This window comes from Enoplosus armatus, chromosome 11 (assembly GCF_043641665.1).
Source record: "Enoplosus armatus isolate fEnoArm2 chromosome 11, fEnoArm2.hap1, whole genome shotgun sequence".
NCBI lineage: Eukaryota > Metazoa > Chordata > Actinopteri > Centrarchiformes > Enoplosidae > Enoplosus > Enoplosus armatus.
The window spans coordinates 7455805-7476351 of NC_092190.1; the positions used below are offsets into that span (position 1 = coordinate 7455805).

General features: G+C 39.9%; 3 protein-coding genes across 4 annotated transcripts; all 3 read right to left on the reverse strand.

The window, feature by feature from the left end:
• Positions 1-231: 231 nt before the first annotated feature.
• upf3a (UPF3A regulator of nonsense mediated mRNA decay) lies at positions 232-5666 on the reverse strand. The gene is made up of 11 exons (XM_070914901.1): positions 5526-5666; positions 3864-3970; positions 3627-3733; positions 3298-3396; positions 3030-3140; positions 2854-2909; positions 2593-2751; positions 2346-2479; positions 2104-2106; positions 1593-1893; positions 232-420 (listed from the first exon to the last, which is right to left on the reverse strand). The coding sequence occupies exons 1-11, from the start codon at positions 5664-5666 to the stop codon at positions 232-234; spliced, it is 1407 nt and encodes a 468-aa protein (XP_070771002.1).
• Positions 5667-7867: 2201 nt separating this feature from the next.
• Positions 7868-17516, reverse strand: cdc16 (cell division cycle 16 homolog (S. cerevisiae)). Of its 2 annotated transcripts, none has more exons than XM_070914653.1 (18): positions 17395-17516; positions 17131-17185; positions 16743-16840; positions 16489-16527; positions 16209-16349; positions 15188-15347; positions 14963-15057; positions 14422-14555; positions 13583-13662; positions 13320-13369; positions 13158-13231; positions 12926-13051; positions 12021-12173; positions 11045-11108; positions 10862-10923; positions 9565-9700; positions 9202-9292; positions 7868-8614 (listed from the first exon to the last, which is right to left on the reverse strand). In XM_070914653.1, the coding sequence occupies exons 1-18, from the start codon at positions 17440-17442 to the stop codon at positions 8361-8363; spliced, it is 1860 nt and encodes a 619-aa protein (XP_070770754.1). In that variant the 5' UTR covers positions 17443-17516; the 3' UTR covers positions 7868-8360. The 2 variants fall into 2 exon arrangements, with proteins under 2 accessions (XP_070770754.1, XP_070770753.1); XM_070914652.1 differs by having other exon boundaries at positions 9181-9292.
• On the reverse strand, positions 17491-19786 carry cfap97d2 (CFAP97 domain containing 2). The gene is made up of 7 exons (XM_070914986.1): positions 19740-19786; positions 19472-19574; positions 19172-19252; positions 18853-18971; positions 18556-18742; positions 18228-18381; positions 17491-17495 (listed from the first exon to the last, which is right to left on the reverse strand). The coding sequence occupies exons 1-7, from the start codon at positions 19784-19786 to the stop codon at positions 17491-17493; spliced, it is 696 nt and encodes a 231-aa protein (XP_070771087.1).
• Positions 19787-20547: the final 761 nt, after the last annotated feature.

Here is a 20547-nt window from a genome sequence, read left to right on the forward strand (position 1 = left end):
TAAAATAGCTAGTGTATTAAAAATGTTAATGCTCTAGCAAAACAAAAACATTGACCAACATTCAAAGCTCTGACTTTTATTACACCTAACACTGATAAAAGACTGTTTGCTTTTGAAGTGCCTTTCTCCCTCAATGAGGCATATCATTTTTAAAAGCTCAATGATAACCAGTCAAACCTGTCACCAAAAGCTGAATAATATATTTGTATTTTCTATAAACATCCAGACTGCTCACTGTTCATCATTGCTTTTCTCGAACCCCTTCTCCAGCCCTGTTGCCAGAGCGACGACCTCATAACAGTGCTCTGTTGTTGAATCAGGTGAGTGGCCCACAGGGATGCAGTCATAGCCTTTGCCTGTTGAGCTCATGCGCTTCCTGTTGCGTGCACCTGGCTGGTAGAGCTGCATGGCTGGACGGTCCTGCAGGGAGACAAGAGAGCAGGGACATGGGAGAGACAAGCAGCACACAATTTGAATATACATATAATATAATATAATATATAGATACTAATTAATTTTCTTTATCCTGCTTATTCTTTTTACGAGTCAAGCAGGGCTGAGGTGTATCCCAACATGCCCTGGGCCAGCAGGGACAGAAAACATCCTGGTTGTCTGACTTCACAAGCTGTTTAGTCTCACACCCTCACACCCTGCGTAGGCTCTGAGACACTTGCAGGAAGTTATAAAAAAGCCTCCCTTTAGGTGTGTCAGCCTTTTCAGTCCAAACCATGACTGAAGGCTGAACAAAGAGACAACCTAGTGAGTTAAAATAAAGACTTTTCACCCTTATAGTCTTATTTTATTTGCTTTATATTTCATGGATTTGTTTGAGTGTTTAATGGATTGATTGTTTTGTATGGCGTTTATATTTGATCCAATGTTTACTAAGAAGAATCATAATGCCAGGTACTTTAGTACTTACAACAGTAGGTGAACGCATCTCCATTCAAATGTACTTTAGTAAGTGAACACAAACCCATTGCTTAACTGTAAATGTACCACCCTCGGTGCTGATTCTGACAGCCTTTAGTTCAGCAGTACTTTCAGTGTGTTGCTGGTTCAAACTGTCACGTCCAGTTCACTGTCAGCCATCACCACTAACATCAGAGTCGTTTTTTCACAGGCCAAACACAGATACACGCACAAACATGCTGCTTATATTTAGGGTCGCATGTTTTTGCTCTGTGGGAGGAATCTGTAGCACCTGGAGGAAACTTTATAAACACTCGACACAGAAAGACTGAAGGCAAGAATCACACTCTGCAACTTTGTTGTGTTGAAATTAAATGTCATGTAAATGGAGAAACCTTTTCTCATTTACATTTACATTAAAACTCCACAATTACAACAATTTGACAGTTAGAGAAACCTCAAAATAATGAATTCTTCACCAATTTGTGAAGCAGTGGGTATCTTGAAAGAGACAGTTTCCATGACACAAATACAGTGAAAGTAAAGAATGGTTTCTCTGAGCTGATGATTATCATCTGTAAACAAAAATGAATTGCCGGGTCTTAGGAGGATATCAAACAGCATCACAGTTCCTGAGAAACAAACATTAGTTGTCACCTCCCCCCCCATCTCATGCTCACCTTCTCGCTCACCTTGTTTCGGAGGCGTTCCTTCCTGTTACCCAGGTCCTCCCTGTCCTCCTTTCCCAGTTTGTCTCCACTGTCAGGACAGTAAGAATAGCCATGATGGTGCCCCTCTTTCTTGGTTCGGTCCTGGCAGTAGCCCTTCCCCCATTTGGTCTCATCTTTACGGCGCATAAACTTGTCAAACTCATAGTGGTGTCGCTGCCGTTTCCTCTCTTCATCTTTCCCACGGTGGTCCTTATCTCTCTGTCTACGGCCGTGCTGCTCTCTTTGTTCCTTGTCACTCTCAGGCTGACCTCTAGTGGTCAGAGGGGAGATTGCATAGACACCAAATACATGATTATTACATAGACACACAGTAGTTGTTATAAAGAGATCTCTTGGTGCTACTTTACAGAAAGGTGTGTGTTTATCTACCATGTTTCACAGCAGATCATAGTTAAAAAAAAATCATCAATCATAATTGACTGTTTACAAAACAAAGTTTTAACAACATTAAAAAGACAACCTACTCAGATGTGGCTGTTGTTTTTAGTGTTTTAGTGCATTTAATAAGAGATCTGATAATTATTTAGTGAACAGATTCCAACCCTGCTGTTTTGAATGTAGGTGTGGGGGAGTTGTTTATACGCCCTTGGAATTCCTGAATGTAAAGTGGCACCATTTTATTTTTTATCAGTGGCCATCTCACACAACGCCTCCAGTAACAGAAAGTTGCCCAGCTACAGAGAAGGATTTTACAATCCTTACTTTTCTTTGGGGTCCTTTGACTTCATTTGTCCTCCAGCTTTCTCCCATTTGCCTCTGTCTGTCTCCCCAATGTCACTTTTGTCTTTAATTCGGTCTGAATCCACGTCATCGTCCCTGTCGCTCTTCTTCAGGAGCTACGGCATGCAGACAAAGCAAGTGGCGACATAATCCACAATGACATGCCACAACACCATCCATAGAACAAGAGTAAACAAGTTACTGTGTTTTTTTAGTAATGAAGGATTACCTTAATTTTGATGTCTTTATCAGACAATTTCTTCTGTTTCTCTGCCTCTTTTCGTTTGCGTCTCTCCTCCTCTCGACGCTTTCTCTTCTCCTCCTCTCTTTGCCGTTTCTTTTCAAGCTCTCTTCTTCTCCTCTCCTCTCTCTTCTCCTCTCTTATTCTCTGTAAGAAGCGATGTGACACATTAGAAAGGATTCTTCACATTTGTTAAAGCAACGTGTGCCTGTTTTCTTTCCATTTAAGCTTAATTTCATTTAATCTTACCTGTTTCTCAATTTTCTTATTCTTGATGTACTCCAACAGTGGTGTTGTCCGTTTGGCTGAAACCGGAAAAAAAAAGGAGAGCAGCAAACAGAAGTTGCTACATCTATACATCTGGGTCTTGAAAGTTATTATTATTATTCCTGAGAAAATAATCATCTGTGCATATGGTACTGTACCAATGAGCTCTCGGGTCTTAGCCTCTATCTCTCCCAGCAGAGTCTCAGGGTTGGCCATAGACTTCTCCTCATCACAGGAGTAATTCTCCAAGAACCGCTTATATTCCGGGTCTGAAGGAAGTTTCAGGGCCAATGTGAATATGAATTATAGCAACATATGTTTGATCATCAAAAGATTCATGAAGGACCAATATATTTACAAGCTAAATTTCATGTCTACTGTACATCAGGATATATTGTAATGATGTAAAGATTTGTATTTCAGTACCTTCTTCAATGCTCCCAGCTTTGGCATCTTTCTTTTTTAGCTTCTTCTTGGAAATTTTCTGGAAGGGGGCAAACTCCACCACTGCAGGATACTCCTGGCCTGAATAAATATTGAAACAAAAGGCCGGTCATCATTTAACCGACTAGCTATCAAATAGTAACAATGGCAACAAAAGCAATACAACCACCTCTCTGTCCATAAAACTCAGCCTGTAGCTGTAAAACAAACACATCTTTGTTTGTATTTAATATAGCAGAATAGGTTGCATTGTGCGACCACCTTACATCGCCACCATACAGGCAGCAAAGCCAAACAAAATCAAGAATTACCCTTGTTATCAATGAAGACGTAACCATCAAATCGGTCCCTAAACAGCAGGATATCTTCAGGGTTTTTAAAATTTATATACGCTCTGCAGAACAGGTGGGGATAGAGACTGGAGAGAGCCAAAGAGAAAGAGGGAGAGGTCATAAACAATGTAAGGGAAAAGGCAACAACATTTGGTATCATAGCATCAGTATAGTGTAGGTTATTTGTTGATTGGTTAAAATGGATACCAGGATTACCTTTGATCAGCTGGAAAGAACTCAAAATAGTCATATGAAGGAAGCGGACTCAGCTGTTCCTCCAGCTGGTCCTTTGACAGGTTCGGTGGAAGCCTTCGAATCACCACCTGCAATCAATCATTTCTATATTATTTCTTCAGTTCAGTAGGAAGAACCTTGTTGCTAGAGCAAGTAATGATGTCTTTCTGAAAAAAAAAAGGATGGTTCAGGTTTTAACATCTGTTCTTGGGATGTTGTTGTTTCCGGATCTCACAGGAACACATATTAGAGAACAACATCATGTAAAAAGCTTTGCTCAACCTCGGAGTTAAAACCCCACAAGTGGAGTCACTCAATGTACAAATGGCACCATTGGAGATGGCTAAGTCAGATATGCTGATTTGTTAAATAAATCTTTCTTGTGTATTTCTTGTGTTCCATGCTCATAAAAGGAGCATACCACCGATTTGACAGTTTGTTTCGTGGAGTACCACACAGCCTGTTGTGGCTGTATAATGTCTTCCGTAGCTCTGGGGGAGCTTTATGAATTTTGAAAAAATAACCCTGATGTTGACATCAGAGTTCTTCTGGATTGGGCTTCAGATATCAAATTTTTATCAGGAGGACAACACGCAGTTACATATTGGGGGTGTGCAGTTTGAAAGATGACAGCTTTTAGGGAAGGGTTTGACGAAATACACTATCGAGTTGCATTATGGGAAGTGTAGGGTGCAGCATGTTTGGAGCTTCACAGACTTTACTTTATAGAAAGTAGAAAGTGCAATGCTAAACTGCTGGGGTGCCCTCATTAAACCTCCCTGACCTGTCAATGGGCCAGTCATTACAGACTCATGCTGTGTAATAAAACATTGTTCGAACCCTCAGCTCTAAAAGTTTTCAAAGACACAAACATATATTGGGCTGACGTTTTGGGAAAATGTGTGTAAAATGATGCACGAGACACATTTGGTAGAATGGTACAGCCATAAAAAGACATGGAGTCTTGGGTTTGACTTTCTTGACAATGTCTGACAGGCTGGAACAAGATGATTGTCAAACTTAAAGATACTTAAGGGAAATGTTTATTATGTTATGGCCCAGATTACAAAAATGTAACATACTCTGATGTACACAGACAACATAAGCATTTTACAGGCCTCTGACATTTTGTACACTAAACAATTACTCCAATATATAGTGTAATAAATACTGAATTACTCAGATTTGCATGACACCTTGGCAACTCTTTTAACTACTGGGTAAATGAGGACTTGGGAGCCTAAAAGTGTGATTGCAGGGCGTGAAATGTTGAGAGAGCGTGTTTTAAAGCATAGACGATGCAAGAATATGGACCGGATTGGACATAGTATTGTGAAAATATCTGGCAGCCGGTGTTTACTACATTTCTTCAAACACTAGATGCTAACTTCAACGTAATTTGCAAACTGTATAAATCATTACATCTCATAAAGTCGGAGGGAAATGTGAAATTTAAGCGGATATTAGGTTATCTGTCAAGGTGACAGGTTGGAAAAACCGCGGGACCGTCGTGGATCTAGTAGTAGCCTCCTCCTGTCGCTGTCCGCGGTGCTGAAACGATCCCACCTTCCTCCATGCCTCCTCCATGTCTGTTTTCCACACAGCGTAAACAATGCGACACATCGCAGAAGCTCGGCTACCCACCTTAGTAAAAACCTCTTTCTTCTCCTCTCTCTGCTTGGGGTTGCCGGGGATGTTTTCCTGCTCTTTGGGGATATCTCTAAACTGTATCTCGACGACGCTTTTCTCCTTGCCCACGGTCATTTGGTCCTTTTCAGACCTCATTTCTCTCCATCTCCCTCTCGCCCGTGCTAAGTCGCTGTGTTCTCGCGAGAGTATAGCAATATCGCGAGTGGAGAGAGATTTTAAAAATGCAGTTTTGATATCATGCTACTGTGTCTGTAGCACCTCCCGGCACACCCAGAGACACTATCAGAGTTGTGAAACAAAGACACGAATATAAGGATGAGTTGGTTGCTCTCTTTTCTGGCTGACTTTGGTTCTTTTAAAATCTTGATGTGTTGTCGTAGTCGTTATTGTTTTGGACCGCTCTTAGACAGTTGTTTGTCAGTAACTCGTCGTTATTGCTGCCTATCTTGGCCACAATATACTTATACCAAAATAAAGTATCATTTTATGTTAATGTAGTTATTGATGCATTAATGTGTACATCACTTTAATGTTGCAGCTGGTGAAGGTGGGGCTAGTTTTTATTATTTTCTATACTGCTGGGTGTCTTATCTTAACCTATAATAATGCATCATCATTTATTGTTTATTACATTTTGTATTAGCATTGGTGGTGCAGCTGGTTTTTAAGCGTCATAATCACAACCAATATTAGAAAAGTATTCACACACTTCACTCAGAAACGCATTTATTTCTTTAACACCGCATAGCTGACCTGCTGGCTGATTTTCAAAGATGAAGAAACTGTTTTTGCACCAAACAAGAACATGTGGTGTGAAAATGAACCGAGTCCTACTTATTGTGCTTATTATGTCCCGGTGTCACTCTGTCTCTGCAGGTTGGAGTCAGTTGAGCAGTCCCGCAGAGACCTCAGAGTCACTGCGCAGATTCGGACTCGGGCTGCGGGGCTTCACGCTGAACTGATCCGGGCAGCACGAGCTGCCTGGAGCCACGCAACCCGCAGAGCTCCAACATTCAGGGTAGGAGGACTGGCTCACTGACCGCCCGTGGACATCTCGGCAGGGAACTGAGGAAAAACAAAAACACCTCTTCAGGCCATTTTCCAATTACACTTACCAAGCAATCATCGCGCGCGCTATGCGGAATGCCTATTCTTTCTGAGCACGTGCAAGAGATCTTTACAAATGTATTTGAAAGCTATTTCTTAAACATGGTCATTAAACTGCGTTAAGACCTGGTGGACAACCTCATCACGTCTCAGATGCAGTATATTGCTTTGATGACCATAGACCCACCACTGAGGAAAGTTCGCCTGCCATTGTTGGCCTCCACACTCAGCCGAGGTCTCTCTGGTGTCGACACGGAGCTCTTCAGGCTGGGAACAAAAGTGGAGCAGGTGTCCAGGTCCCGGCAGACCTTGTCTTGGGTGTAAATGACGGCCGACTTAGACGGAGTACAGCCCATCTCTTCTGAGGTTACTCTCCATTGGAAAAAAAAAAAAAGTCCGGGAGGAAAACGGGGAAACACCTGTGAATATCAGAGAAGGGATGGAGACGAGTTGTGTGTTTTCATTCGAGGATCGAAGACCTCACTCCTCCCCTAAACCGGAACGTGACATTTGAGAGGGTAGTCTGAGCTCCGTTTCACACTGCGTGTACATCAGTTGGCATGTTTTTCTCCAGAGGGCTTGATCCTAAGTGGTAAATTCGCTATTTTACATTGTTAAAGCTTCTCAGCACAGGAACTCGCAGGGTTAAACACTTTCCATCCATACTGAAAGATGTTTTGTATTCCATGATAAACTTATGTTGTTTGACAGTTGGATGTAACAACATAGTTTGTTTTCCCACAAAATCTTTACCATTTCAACTATTTGGTTTAATCCTGTAATTATTAATAACTGTATTCTTTATGGACAAATATCAAGATAACTATCACAGCATCTCGATGACATTTACTTGAGTATTAAAAAAAAAGAAAACACTGTAAAATTATTGTTTGTTCAAATCATTCATTCAAACATTTAGTGGTTTATAAGAATGTCAGTATGCAGGATTTCATGCTGCAAAAAAAAAGAAAGTAACTCCTTAATTTAGACATCAGCACTGTAACATACAGTATCTCAATGAGGATTTTGTCACTAATTTTGTTGATATGACAGTAGGTAGAAAATAAAGAATATTACAAAAAGAAAAATCCCAGCCCTATCGCCATAATGACGTGTTCTGTGGGTTTCACAAATCAACCACTTTATTCTGATAAACACACACATATGCTAAAATCTTAAATGCATGGTTTATTGTAGGACTTACCAAGAATTGTTTGCACCAAAACTGCTTGTATTTAGCTGGCTCTTTATTCAAGGTGTAAATCCACAGGTTAAGCAACACGGAGGGTCCTGCCATAGGCAGTAATAAGTGACTAGAGTCTTGTGATGTGAGGTGTTCGGCTGTGTTTGCTCTGTTCAATCAAGTGTCAGAGGACCACATGTTCCCAGGGTCTTCCAGGCTTAACCCAACGTCCAATGCGTAACCAAGTACTCAACTCCTTAACCAAGGCACATGTTAATTCCCCTTTTAAAGTGCATTCTTGCTAAAGTAACATGTACAGCAAGTGCTGTATACAAATTCATCTATGTTCACAATGGCATGTTCTATGTGGTGTCACTTACAAAAACAACCATATCTAATGCACAAGAGGGGGAATCCACAGGAAACCTTTGGTGGAGGACAGGTGCCAAAGTTTTGGTTTGATAGTTGTCCTTGGGCTCGGATATGTGTACCTATGACAACCTGTTGCTACGACAGTTCCACCTCCTGACAGGACGAGATCACGTGCTGGTGTCTGACAAGGTGTCTAGCATCACATCACTCTCATACATATCGCACTCCAGGGTTAAAGAGAGCCGCAGCGGTGTCTCCAGCATCATCTTGTCCTGATTCGACAGCGGCGTTTCCAAGGACGTGATGCTGGTGTCTTCCAGTCTTGGCGTGGCGAGAAGGTCACCAGGCTCTGATGTGTTCAGCATCTTCATCAGTGCTGGAGTGTTCAAGCTGCCTCGCACCTTGTCATTGATGTCTGTGCCTTAGTGGAAAGAAATGACGACACATTATTTTCTGTGGTATCGAGACCACAGGCTCCAAATATTTGCTGGTGTCTCAGACCAGATATTTGAATATTTGCCACAAAAGGAACATTTAACAAATGAGAAACTCTCATTTGCCTGTTGTGGTATCCAGCCCTGCAGATAGTTTTGGATTTGTCTGCTGAGGTTTGAGATATCTGTTCAGATTTCTGTTGCCACTCCTAAAATTTTGTTTGTGGTACACACAGCATTAAAAACACATCTCTTCCCAAAGACAATGTGCCAGTTACTCTGGATAAACCCAGTAACACGCTAGCAAGAATTGTCATAGTGACTTATTCCTCAGTATGACGTAGTTCCAATAAAAACTCATTCTACTGCTGAAGTGAAAAGTGTGAGAAGAAATTAGAAAAAAGTATTACTAATACCACTACAACTGAATTCTGGCTTTGTAAAGATTACTTGCATGCTACACAATTTATTTAAAGCAAGCCATGTAAAAAAAGTGTAAAAACCTTTTCCCAGAATAATTTATTATCAAAGATAAAAACAACTCCTCTGAAACTGCAGTATAACTGTAACCTACCTATATAGGCATCTGTGTCACCAATGTACATCTCAATACAGTGGCCAAGCATCGTCACAGAGAAAGTGTCGTCCCTCTTCAGTCCGAGTGCCTGCACAGAAAGACATTTACAAACTGTCAGCAGGTTGAGGAAAGACTCACTAATCACTATCCTCATTCATAGTGTAAGATGCTACAAATCATGTACAGCTACAAAAAAAAGCAGGCGCATTGCAAGTAGTTGCAAGTTTCAACTCATCTCATTGCAAATCTTTGGTCTGAACCTTAAGAGTCCTAATTTCCATGGTAACCCCCATTCTTTCTTGCACTCTTGGAAGAGGCCATCAAACAAAACACATACAGACTGAAGAAAAGACAGTATACCGTATGAAAGTAGTCGATAGCACTCTCAAAGTCACCCATGAGGCTGTGCACATATCCTATGGCAGCGTAGGTGGAGGCGTGCTGTGGGATTAACACAAGTGCCTGACGGTGGTACTCCAGAGCCTGGTCGTATTTTCTACACAAACAAACAGCAACATACAAAGTCGATATCAATGGATTCAAGATGTTTGCAGAAATGTGACAAAATACATCTTATCAAACAGTACATTTGAAGATTTAAACTAAATTATTAAGTTTTCTATGACTGTGTTTAGTGATGGAATGACAACAAACGCAGCTGATATATCTTGATAAACAAAGCCACAGTCAATGATTCAGAGCACCCAAAGCCAGGCTCAGCCAATATCATCCATTTGCAGAGCACCAGCAGTTTCAGGCCTGCAGTGCAATGTACTCCATCTAAATATAAGGAACGTAATAGCATCAGCAGTTTTAAAAGTTGTACCTTTTGTAGGAAATGAGTGCTAACAAGGTAGTTTTTCATTTTGAGAGCTGTTAGAATTTTACCATTTAAAAATGAAAACCTGCAAAATGTAAAAGCTTTGCTAAATATCATCATCATATTTCCTGCTCAATGTGTGTCACTCTGTGGTACTTCAGCACTAACTGCCTATAGGTGGTAACATCAATGTGTTGGCATCAGCTAATTGCTGCTGCCATTCCCTTGACTAAGGTTTGGCAGGTATGTGTTGATCTAGTCTGTCAATGACCAAAACTGGTCTTCCTTGTGGACACCTGTCTGCTGACAGTGTGAGGTACAAGCCAGTTTCATGAAGGTGTCGCGACTAAAGAATAGTCTTACTTCAGTTAATAACAAGATCATTTTTGCCAAGATAACGGCATGACAAATGTTTCATATGTGCAGCTGTGTTTTCATTTGTTTACAAATGAAGAATGAAAACTTCAGACCATGGATGCACCAACAACCTTGAGGCCTTTGCATGTATGAAACCTATTTCTACATAAAAACTACCTACACCTTTCAAAACAACCACTTGTGTGGCACACATTTTGCAAGCCCCTTATATTTATTGAGTGGTGGCTATGCCTAATTAATGAAAAGGGTCTTTTCATGAATTCTCAATGAGGACCCTACCTATGCCGAATGATTGGAACAGGACAAATGAGCACATCTGAAAATAGTTTGTAGCATGCAAATGAAAGGGGAATGAATGAATTAGATGAGTGCACTCCAACCACTCTCCTTTAACCAGCCACTGAAGATAAATTAAGCCTCCTATACTAATACTATATGTAAAATTGGCTCCATACTTACTTCAATTTCCGACACACATGACCCAAGTTGTTTAACAAAGGTTCCCATTTGTCCACAGTGACCTTAAATTTAAAGAAAAAAAGCAAAAAGCATACATTAAGTACCTCTTAGAGAGATTTGTTGTTTTCAAGATGTTCAACATTCACACATTTATACTTTTTTGATTAAATAAATAGCAGTTACCTCATTCCCTATGGCTTTGATCTTCTCCATTGCATCAAGAAACAGCCTCTCTGCTGTCTTCCAGCTAAAACAGTAGATGTGAAAAACATTCTTAAAGCACATCTGAATTTTCAATCAAATAAACCAGATATCATCTGTGTACCCTCCTTGTGTGGCTGCTGTTCCAACTCATCTTGACATCAGGTGCATTGTAAGTTAAATATGTGCATATACATGTTTTCCTAGCTTTAAAAAGGTCAGAACCCAGATTACAGAAAAAAAAATCCATATACATTTTGCGGACATTTTTGATTTGATTCGTCAAAGTTTTGAGATATTGGTATTTGACATGTTTGCCGCCACCCCAATATAATATTATTACCTCGCTGTCAACAGTTTTCATGGGGATTATTACAGCAACAGAAAGTAGCTCCAATGAAAACAGTTCACAACTACCGTTATTATCCACATATGTCAAAACCTGCACAAATCAAGCTAATAATAACATGGCATGGCTAGATACCACTATATGAGAACATATGTCTTGTAACCTGGGCGAGTCGATCCTGTGAGGCATAGTTCAGCTCTTTCCCATAATATGGCACACTTGAATCACTGGTAGTTATATCATTGTGTAAGTAGTACTCGATACTGTTGAGACTTCCAGAGAAAAATGAAAAGCAGCAGGCAAGGCTGCACTAACGGAAACAATTTTAAACTTTTAAAGAAATACAAAATCGCTGCTCCTCACTTTGTCAAGCAAATGATTGGTCATTGAGTGATTTCATTTCCACTGACAGTAGCTTACATGGCTGGAATATTGACAGTAAATGCAGTTCATATTTTAAAATATACTTATTAGTCCGTTAAAACCAGCTTTTACAAATACCACCACTGTGTGCCAACATCTGTTTGTGCTAACAATAACTTTTATGCTACTTTTATAAAACTTGAGGCTTGAGTGCTATTATGTCGTGATTGTGGCTGCATGACTTACTCTCCATTTTGAAAGGCTACCACTGCCACCTCGTGTATGACAAATGGGTCCTCTGGAGCGATACTAAGGGCCTGGCTGAAGAAACGTTCCGCCAGCTTGGAGTTGTTGGTCAGACCGTACTCGAGGCCGATGTAGAGCATGGGTAAGTGACACCTGGATGAGAGAGTGCAGGAGACATCAAACAAAACGATTCCTTATCTTATGTTTTAATAAAAGCCTTAAAAAGTAATGTTGAACTTAAATAACTGAATTTATGTTTAAATACTGTATATTATGCGTATATCAGCCATTAATAACTGCAATCAAAACAATGACTTTGCTTTTTTTAGTTTAGTTTCACAAGTTCCTGGAAAGTCCCTGCAAAGGTTCCTGTAGTCAAAACGTTTGATACGAAAACCTGCTTTCTTTTTGCAGGTTTGCAAGTTTTGAAGTTGTTGCTTTGAAAACACTAGTGTGAAAAGCATCTTCAAAAATGGCAAAATTGCCAATGCACACTTTTAATTGCAAAGACAAACTTTCACTGACACAGCAACATTTGGTTTTAGCTGTATACTGCTAGCAACACCACTATTAGCATTAGGCTGAGCAAAAGGCTATATCTACAACCGGTGGAGGTTTTTGGTTGATAGGACTTTTAAAATCTTTGCATCTACCTGTCGACATCAAATGTGACAAACCTATCACAAAAAGAATTACCTCTATCGGTAATATGTGCACTATCAGTTGTGGCAATGTGGGGTTTTATTGACTGAGTTTGTGCCTGCTCTCTGCAGTGACTCCTTTCTGAAAAGACAGTATGGAGGTACGTTTTTCATATTAAGCCTTACCTAGTAGAGCTAAAAAGACACTCGTTTATAAAAGCATATGGAGTCGTGAACTCCAGGATGTGTCAGTCATGTACCTACCCTTTCATCAGCTGGGCAGCAGTGAAGTAGGCAGCCATGGCTTGGTCATGCTCACTCTCCACTGCAAATGAATGACCATAGGCAATCCATGCAGGACCATACGTCCTCTCCAGTGTGGTGGCTTTGCTACAGGATATATACATAATACCAAATATGTATAGCTATATATAAACAGTCTGCAATGTGGCCTCAAACAGGATGTACATCCTTTTGAGTGTGTGCGAATACATACCTGAGGTATCGCCGAGCATGTTCGTTTTTATGGCCAACCATGAGATAGTAGCACCCAACAGCAAACCAGGATACCTGATAAAAAGTTTTTATTTTGTTATCAAATACTGGAAATAATGTAAAAAGGGAAACAGATGTAGAGTGATGTAGTAGCAACACTTACTGGGTTGTTGGGATACAAGTCTACAAGTTTGTGCGAGAGGTAAAACAACTCTGCAGAGGGGAGGGACACACACACACACACACACACACACACACACACACACACACACACACACACACACACACACACACACACACACACACACACACACACACACACAAAGCTTGAAACTGAGCAAATTTAACAAATGAATTATTATACTGACAGGTAGGACAAGCAATCAAACTAAACATTCTTTAATAAATGGTTGATATATATTTTACCGTTTGCTTTCCCAAGCTCCACCAGAGTTCCTATGTGGACTGGTAAACAGTTGGCATGAAAGGGGTCTTTGACCATCACCCTGAAATACAAAAACAGAGCTGCATTGAATGGTCCTGCATTGTTTAATGGCATTCTACTGCAGCAACCTTTTCATTGTATGAAATCTGAATCATTTGCCTTCTTCTTTTGTTTTAAATATCCATATCCTCCAATGTATGCATATTTAAGTAAAACATATGTCTTGTTTTGGCCAAGCTACCAAGCAAGCTCTTTTGACTTCATATGCAATTCAGGGTAAATACAAAATGAGAAAATCAACTCATGTCAACTTTCTGGTGGGAAACGCAAGTAGGATAAGTGAAATATCTTGTAAGCTTCATGCTAATTATCTTCCAGTCAGTCAATAGTCAAAAGTGTTATAATCTAAATTTACCATTTGTTAGTATGAACTATGATTTATCAAAATGCATACACATACTATCTAAATCACTGCAATTTTAAAAAACTGTGTAACTGCAGTGAGTGATATTGTACTCAAAGTGCATTATGTAGCTTTTTTGGTTTGACTGTTACTCTACAATGACCCCATAAATGTGTATTAGACCAAATTACTTTCTCTGGTTGAGATAGGCAAAGCTGTACAGTAAAGCAAACTACACACTGTGTACACAGCAGAGACTTATCCCTGCTGTGTGATGTTTCAGTACATGATGTTGGTATGACAGATTTCCACATTTCAAGAGAAGCTCCTTATGAATCTCTACATTATTTGCATAACAATTTGACAAATTCAACACACACACAACAAGAAACTGAGAGGAAACCTGAAGACACCTACATTGATGTGAGTTTGTAGCACATCTTGAAATCACAGTTATAATAATGCCTCTCAGCAAGAGACACCACTACATCCAAGTTGTCCTGAAGACCATTGACCATCTCTGGCACCACCAAATCGCTGGGCTTGTTATACTGCAGAGAAAGAAGACAGATGAAGAGGGGTTAGGATAAGACGAGGCCAGCATATCAATCAGCACTTGCATTTTAATTAATATTAACTGTATACAAATGAACCCTGAAGCTTAGCAACACTGGAGAGCACCATTTGATTGCTCACTCTCTATGAGCTCTAATTAAAGGATAAGGCAACAATGGAACAACAATGTGTCTATGGCATAGAGGAATGAGCTATGTTAATCTTTGACTGCAAAGACGATACTTATTAGTCGGACCAATTCATTGTTGTTTTGGTCTTTTCATGGGATTAGTTGACAGTAAGAAAAATATAGAATACCACCAGCCTTATCCTTTAATTAATCAATTAATTAATAAGAAAACCAATATATAAAATAATTTTCAAAATAAATGCAGAGCCCTACCTTCTTTAACTTATTCTCAAATAGGAAGTGTAACAGCTCCTCCTCTTCCTCAGTGCACTGTTGACTCAGAGGAAGTGAGTCAAGGAAGTCTTTCTCTATTGAAAAATGAAAAACACGTTTCACACATACTGCCATTTTACAAGTTATTGAAATGATAATAAATGGCGCACATATCTGTAGAAAATTAAAAGATCACTGCACATCATCGCCACAGTTCAGCCTCACCTTCCTGCGCAGTCAACATGTGGTGCGACGTTAAAAGGTCAAAGGCTTCAAAGCAGTAGACATCCAGTTTCAAGGCCTCTTTGTAGCTGGAGGTGGCCAGTGGTCTGTTGTCCATGGCATCATAGATCTTACCCCGCAGGAGGCAGATGGAGCTGTTGACCTGAAATATTTCAGAAAGGGAATAGGGAGAACAGAAAGAGGGCAGAGGTCAGAGTCCCCAGTACGTGTCCATAATATTACTCATAACTTCATATAGTATTAAAGGTCTGTCCACAACTTGCCCGCTCAAAATCATATCTGTTGCACTCAACAGTTATTACAATGGTTATTACTTCATATCTATGTCTAGAACAAGACTCAATAGTTTTAAACCACTGAATACAATCTATTATACGATCCTAGCCAGAGGTGCAGGGGCAATTTGAGCAGGTTCACTCCACAACATAAAAGTCAATGCAGATTATCATACATGTTGAATACTATTTTAACATCATAAATAAATCTGATGTTGAAATAAAAGCAATTAACTCATAAGTACTATTGTGGATGAAAAGGATTTTTACTCTGCGTGAAATCTGATTAAATTGCTACACACTAAAAAAACATTGCTAATGCTGGTTTCCAAACTTGTGAAAATAAAGGATTTCAAAGGCATATGTGGAAACTTATAAATTCCCTACAATTTTACGGGTTAAGGGATTGAGAATGTATATAATCTCTGGAAACAGGATAACTAAAACTGTGCCGTTTGGGGGGAACACCAATACATTGTCACAGTACAGCTACATATTTGCAGCAACAGCATTCAACAAAAATGATCATAAAAAAAAAGATGAATGGTGATGTGGATGGTTTTAGGCAGGCTGTGTTCCCCCAAAACCAACATTACAGAACAATGCTGAGTAATAAGATTAGATCATGCAACATTAACAAATAGGAAAATCTATTATCTCATCGTAGTGCTCCAAATCATGGACTGTATTCAATACTTTCCACTATTTCAGAGGTAGTTCAGACTTACAGAGGCAGGGGACATGTCCCAGTCCTTGGTTGACTCTGGTGTCCCGTTGTCCTCTTTCCCACTCCTGTCCAGCAGCTTCTTACTAGCTGGCTCCTCTGCATCCAGGATATCCAAGGCCTGCTGGAACTCTTTGGCAGCATACTTGACAAAACAGTCAGAAACAAATACTGTAAATCTAAAGCATTAATGATATCTGGCAGGTTTCTCTAATTATACTTTGCAAATGATGAACATGTAGAAGAAGATTTACTGATACAGTATGTGTTTTCCAGTTACTTACATGGCACCTAGCAGCAAGATACTGACAAGCTCCATACAGCTGTGTGCGAGAAGACAAGTGTTGTTTCAGACTGGGGACTGACATAAGGGAGATTATGCTACTGATATTGTTGTGACTTGTTTCACATTGATTAAACACATAACAAAGCATTACACACAAATCTTTCATGTACTAATAGTGTCATAAACCTTATCACTCACTTCCCAGCACAAGGCTTTACACATATCGACAACTCGCACATAACCTACAATTACCTTGTCAAGTTTTCGTGAACGGAGGGCATGGGAGGCTCTGTGGTACTGTGAGGTCAAGTAAAGGCACTGAGCTAGCCAGTAGATATCCTGGGGATCCTCTGTTTGCCAAACGACAAGGTAGAGCCATCAATTTCTGACGTTAGAGACTCATCACTGACAGGCAAACGTCAATGTGTTATCCGCCATCACCAGTAATAAAAAGTTTCCTTCCAGCTGTGATGGTACATAACAATGACAAACAGAACAGGAACAAAACGCAATACTCTCTCTATAAAACACCAGTTCTAATAACGTTAGCTTTGCAACTTCAGGTGACAGATTGGTTGGTTAAGTACGCGATCATGCTGGCTAACGTTAGTCATAAACAGCCCAAACGGCACTCACTCACCGTGAGAAAGGGATGCTATCTTGTCGGCCCAAAACAGAGCACTTTGATACTGTTGCTGTAAACACACACACACACAAAGACAGGACAAGAGTCACTCAAATGTAGATTTTTTTTCTTGTCGGTATCTGGCTGCATGGCTGGGTGATAGCTTTACGTTAGCCAGGCAGGAAAACTGTGAAGGTTTGTTACCATTGACGCCAGGCAGTCTCTCAAGCTAGCATTAGCTAGCACCACAGAAACTCAGAAAGAAATCATAATTCTCACCTGGTCAATGTACTGTCGTACTCGCTTTCGAAGTCTGTCGAGATTCATTTTGATTTTTTAAATTTGAGAATTATCGCTCTGACTATCAAAAGTGTGTCATTCTTAGATACAGACAAAACAGGGTATCAAACTGTGCACAAAACAGTACGTGCTAGCTTGCTAGCTGCGTAAAATCAAATCCGCGGCTTCTTTCTGCAACGAGTGTTCTGCACAATTGTGCCGTATGGAAACTCGTACTGGGTAGATAGTTCCACATTAACGCTCATCTTTTTCACTTTCGTCAGTATATGTAGATATAAATATAAAAACAATACAGACACATTAATCAGATTTATTTATTCTTTTATTTGTTATCAAGGCAACCAACTACAAAAAGTTACAATTCTGTTTGTGAATATTATATTATCCACAGAAGTATTGTGTTTATACATTTATCTCAGTACACAGCCTATACAAAGCAAGTAATCCAGTACCAAGGATCATATAAGTGCCATACAGTATCTAGGTCCAGGTTCTCTGGAGCTAAGACTGTTTTATAGTGTAACTAACAATCTCTTTAGTGTGCATAAAAACATGACTTTCCCAAAAGAACAAGGTATTTTATTTGCTTGCAGTCTCCTGCTCTTGTGTTTTAGGTTTGTGAGTGTCGGACATTTCAGATCCATCAGGTGAGCAACATGTTTCAGCAGTGTATGGAGGTTTATCTGCTGTAACCTCAATGGTGTCAGAAGAACCAGGATTCTCAGGTGTATCTGGTGAGATGGATTTCTCAGGTACATTTGGTTCAGTAGCAGGGTATGTTGCTCTGTCCTGCTTTATCTCTGTTCCTGTACCTTTTTTCTTGCTGGTTTCTTTCCTCTTTTCATTTTCCTCACACTCTGCTTTGCCATTGGCCTTGTTGCTTGCAGGGTTGTGTGTGGTTGCGTCAGCACTGATCTTTTGTTCTTCGTCACAGTCACTGCGGTTCTTGATGAGTTTTTCTTGTCCCTGGTATTGACACATAAAATGAAATCTTTGCCATGGTATGCAAAAAAGATCATATGATACAGTATAGGTCATTGTGATTCTGATATTACAATACCTAGAGTGCCGATGTTAGACTGTACTTAATAAATGAACCACAGCAGTAGTGTTATCTAAAAATTGAGACAGAAATGTAACCTTTTGCTGATTTGCTCTTCCTCGTGGGTAACGTGCAATGCTGTCCATCACCTTAAGAGTTTTGAGCCAGTCCTCATGCCAGCTCCTCACATTATAGTGAGGCCTGCACTGGCTCAGACGGAACAGGATCATTTGATTCTCCTTGGTAATACGGAGCAACTCCAGCTGTCGCTTCTCCTTGCCAAGGCTACAATGACGAGTAAAGACAGGCTTTACAACTGGGTTGGGCAATTCAACCTGTTGACTGACTTAAATATGTACTTTTACACTGATCGTTCAGCCACAACCTCAACTAACCTTTTTCTGTCATAATAATTCCAGTTGTCAACTCCTCCAGTTGTCCTCATGATGTGTGATATTTTCTCCATAAGCATATTGTTTTCCCTCTGAATCTTCATTGCCCATTCCTCTTCAAGCTTAATGCAATAACATATGATTAGAACAGCAGTATAGTACACTATAACAAGTTTTCCAAAAAAACATTCTTATATTTCCTGGGTTATTCATTTCTTATAGTTTGAGACTTCAATGGATGGTTTCAGCACTGAAATATCTGCTGCCACCCTATGGACATGATGTGAGCTGAGTTGAAAACATGAGAGATAAAAAGAGCAACCTTTTGTTTCTTCAGCTTGAGAACCAGGTGACCATAAGTCTTTGGTGGAGTTGTGTTTATTGTTGGTTTAGCGGACTTCACCTTGGGAGAAAAAAAAAATACAACTTCATATAAGGCACTGAATGGTGATAAAACTAATTCTAACACACACTAACTGGTTGGAAAAAAAAAAGGTTAATTTGGTTAGTAAATTTGGTAGAATAAAAGCTTGAGGTGTATGTCGAAACATTCAAAATATGGAACAAAACAGTATCAAGTTAACAAGTCACTTCACAAACCAAAGTACATGTTTCTTCTCACCTTTCCCCTGTGTAAATCATATGAAGCCATGTCCCATTTCTGCTGCAGATATTTGTTTCCGGTGGGGAGCAGGGGTTGATATGCCAGATGCTGCATCATGGTCCTTTCAAGACATTAAACATTAAACAAAGTTGCAATACCACAAGCCCCCAACCCCCACTCATTTTAATGATGTATCATTTTGTATTAATGTTGTGCAGCAGAATTAATCGCATGAAAGTGAACAGTATGCTAGCTAACCCGGTCCTTCCGGCCCTTTCTGACTCACCTCACAGTCTGCGGCCGACCTGGTGTCTCAGTATCACAACTCTTCATCTGCCCGTAAGAGTGTGTTCATGCTCTAAAGCGTCCAGGTTGACTGGAGCTCAGAGACTGCAGTCTGTTTTCTGCCAGTCATACATGGTTGCCATGACAGCAGCTGGAGAGAGCGGAGATGAATGAATGGTTTCAAACGATGTGCTTGTTTAGCAAGTTCCACACAGAGAAACGCACACAGGCATAGAGATAGGCTAATTAGTGAGGACTGTGGAGGGAGCGACTGTAAAATGAGCTGCTGTGTGAAGGCACCGTTTCACACAGTTCAAAGCTGAAAATGAACTGGAATACAAACTGAGTTCATGCTATTTTAAATAAATAAAGTGACACTAATTTTTGAACACTGATTAGACTTTCTGTTAGAGTCAATATTCAGTGGATCTGTTAAACAGGCTGATTGTGAAATGGTTAAATCACATGTAGGAAAATCTTGACAGGATTGAATTAATGAGGTCAAAGGCATGTTGGCTACTACATTTTCCTTCTCGCTGCATGCAGACAATTACAGCCATGGTAACAGTTCCTTGGAAACTTGCATCAGAGCAACTTAAAACACAGTTTATACAGAAAATCAGCTGTAATAACCCACACTGTAGGTTGATGCCTGATCATAAAAAAAAAATCACATGGATAAGTGAGTTTATTTAGTTATAAAACTACATTCAATTGAAATTGAGTTGAATTATGTTATCATGTAAAGTACCCGATATATGTTAGGGACAGTACAACACAATGGAGCATATCATCAAGGATTTGTTGAA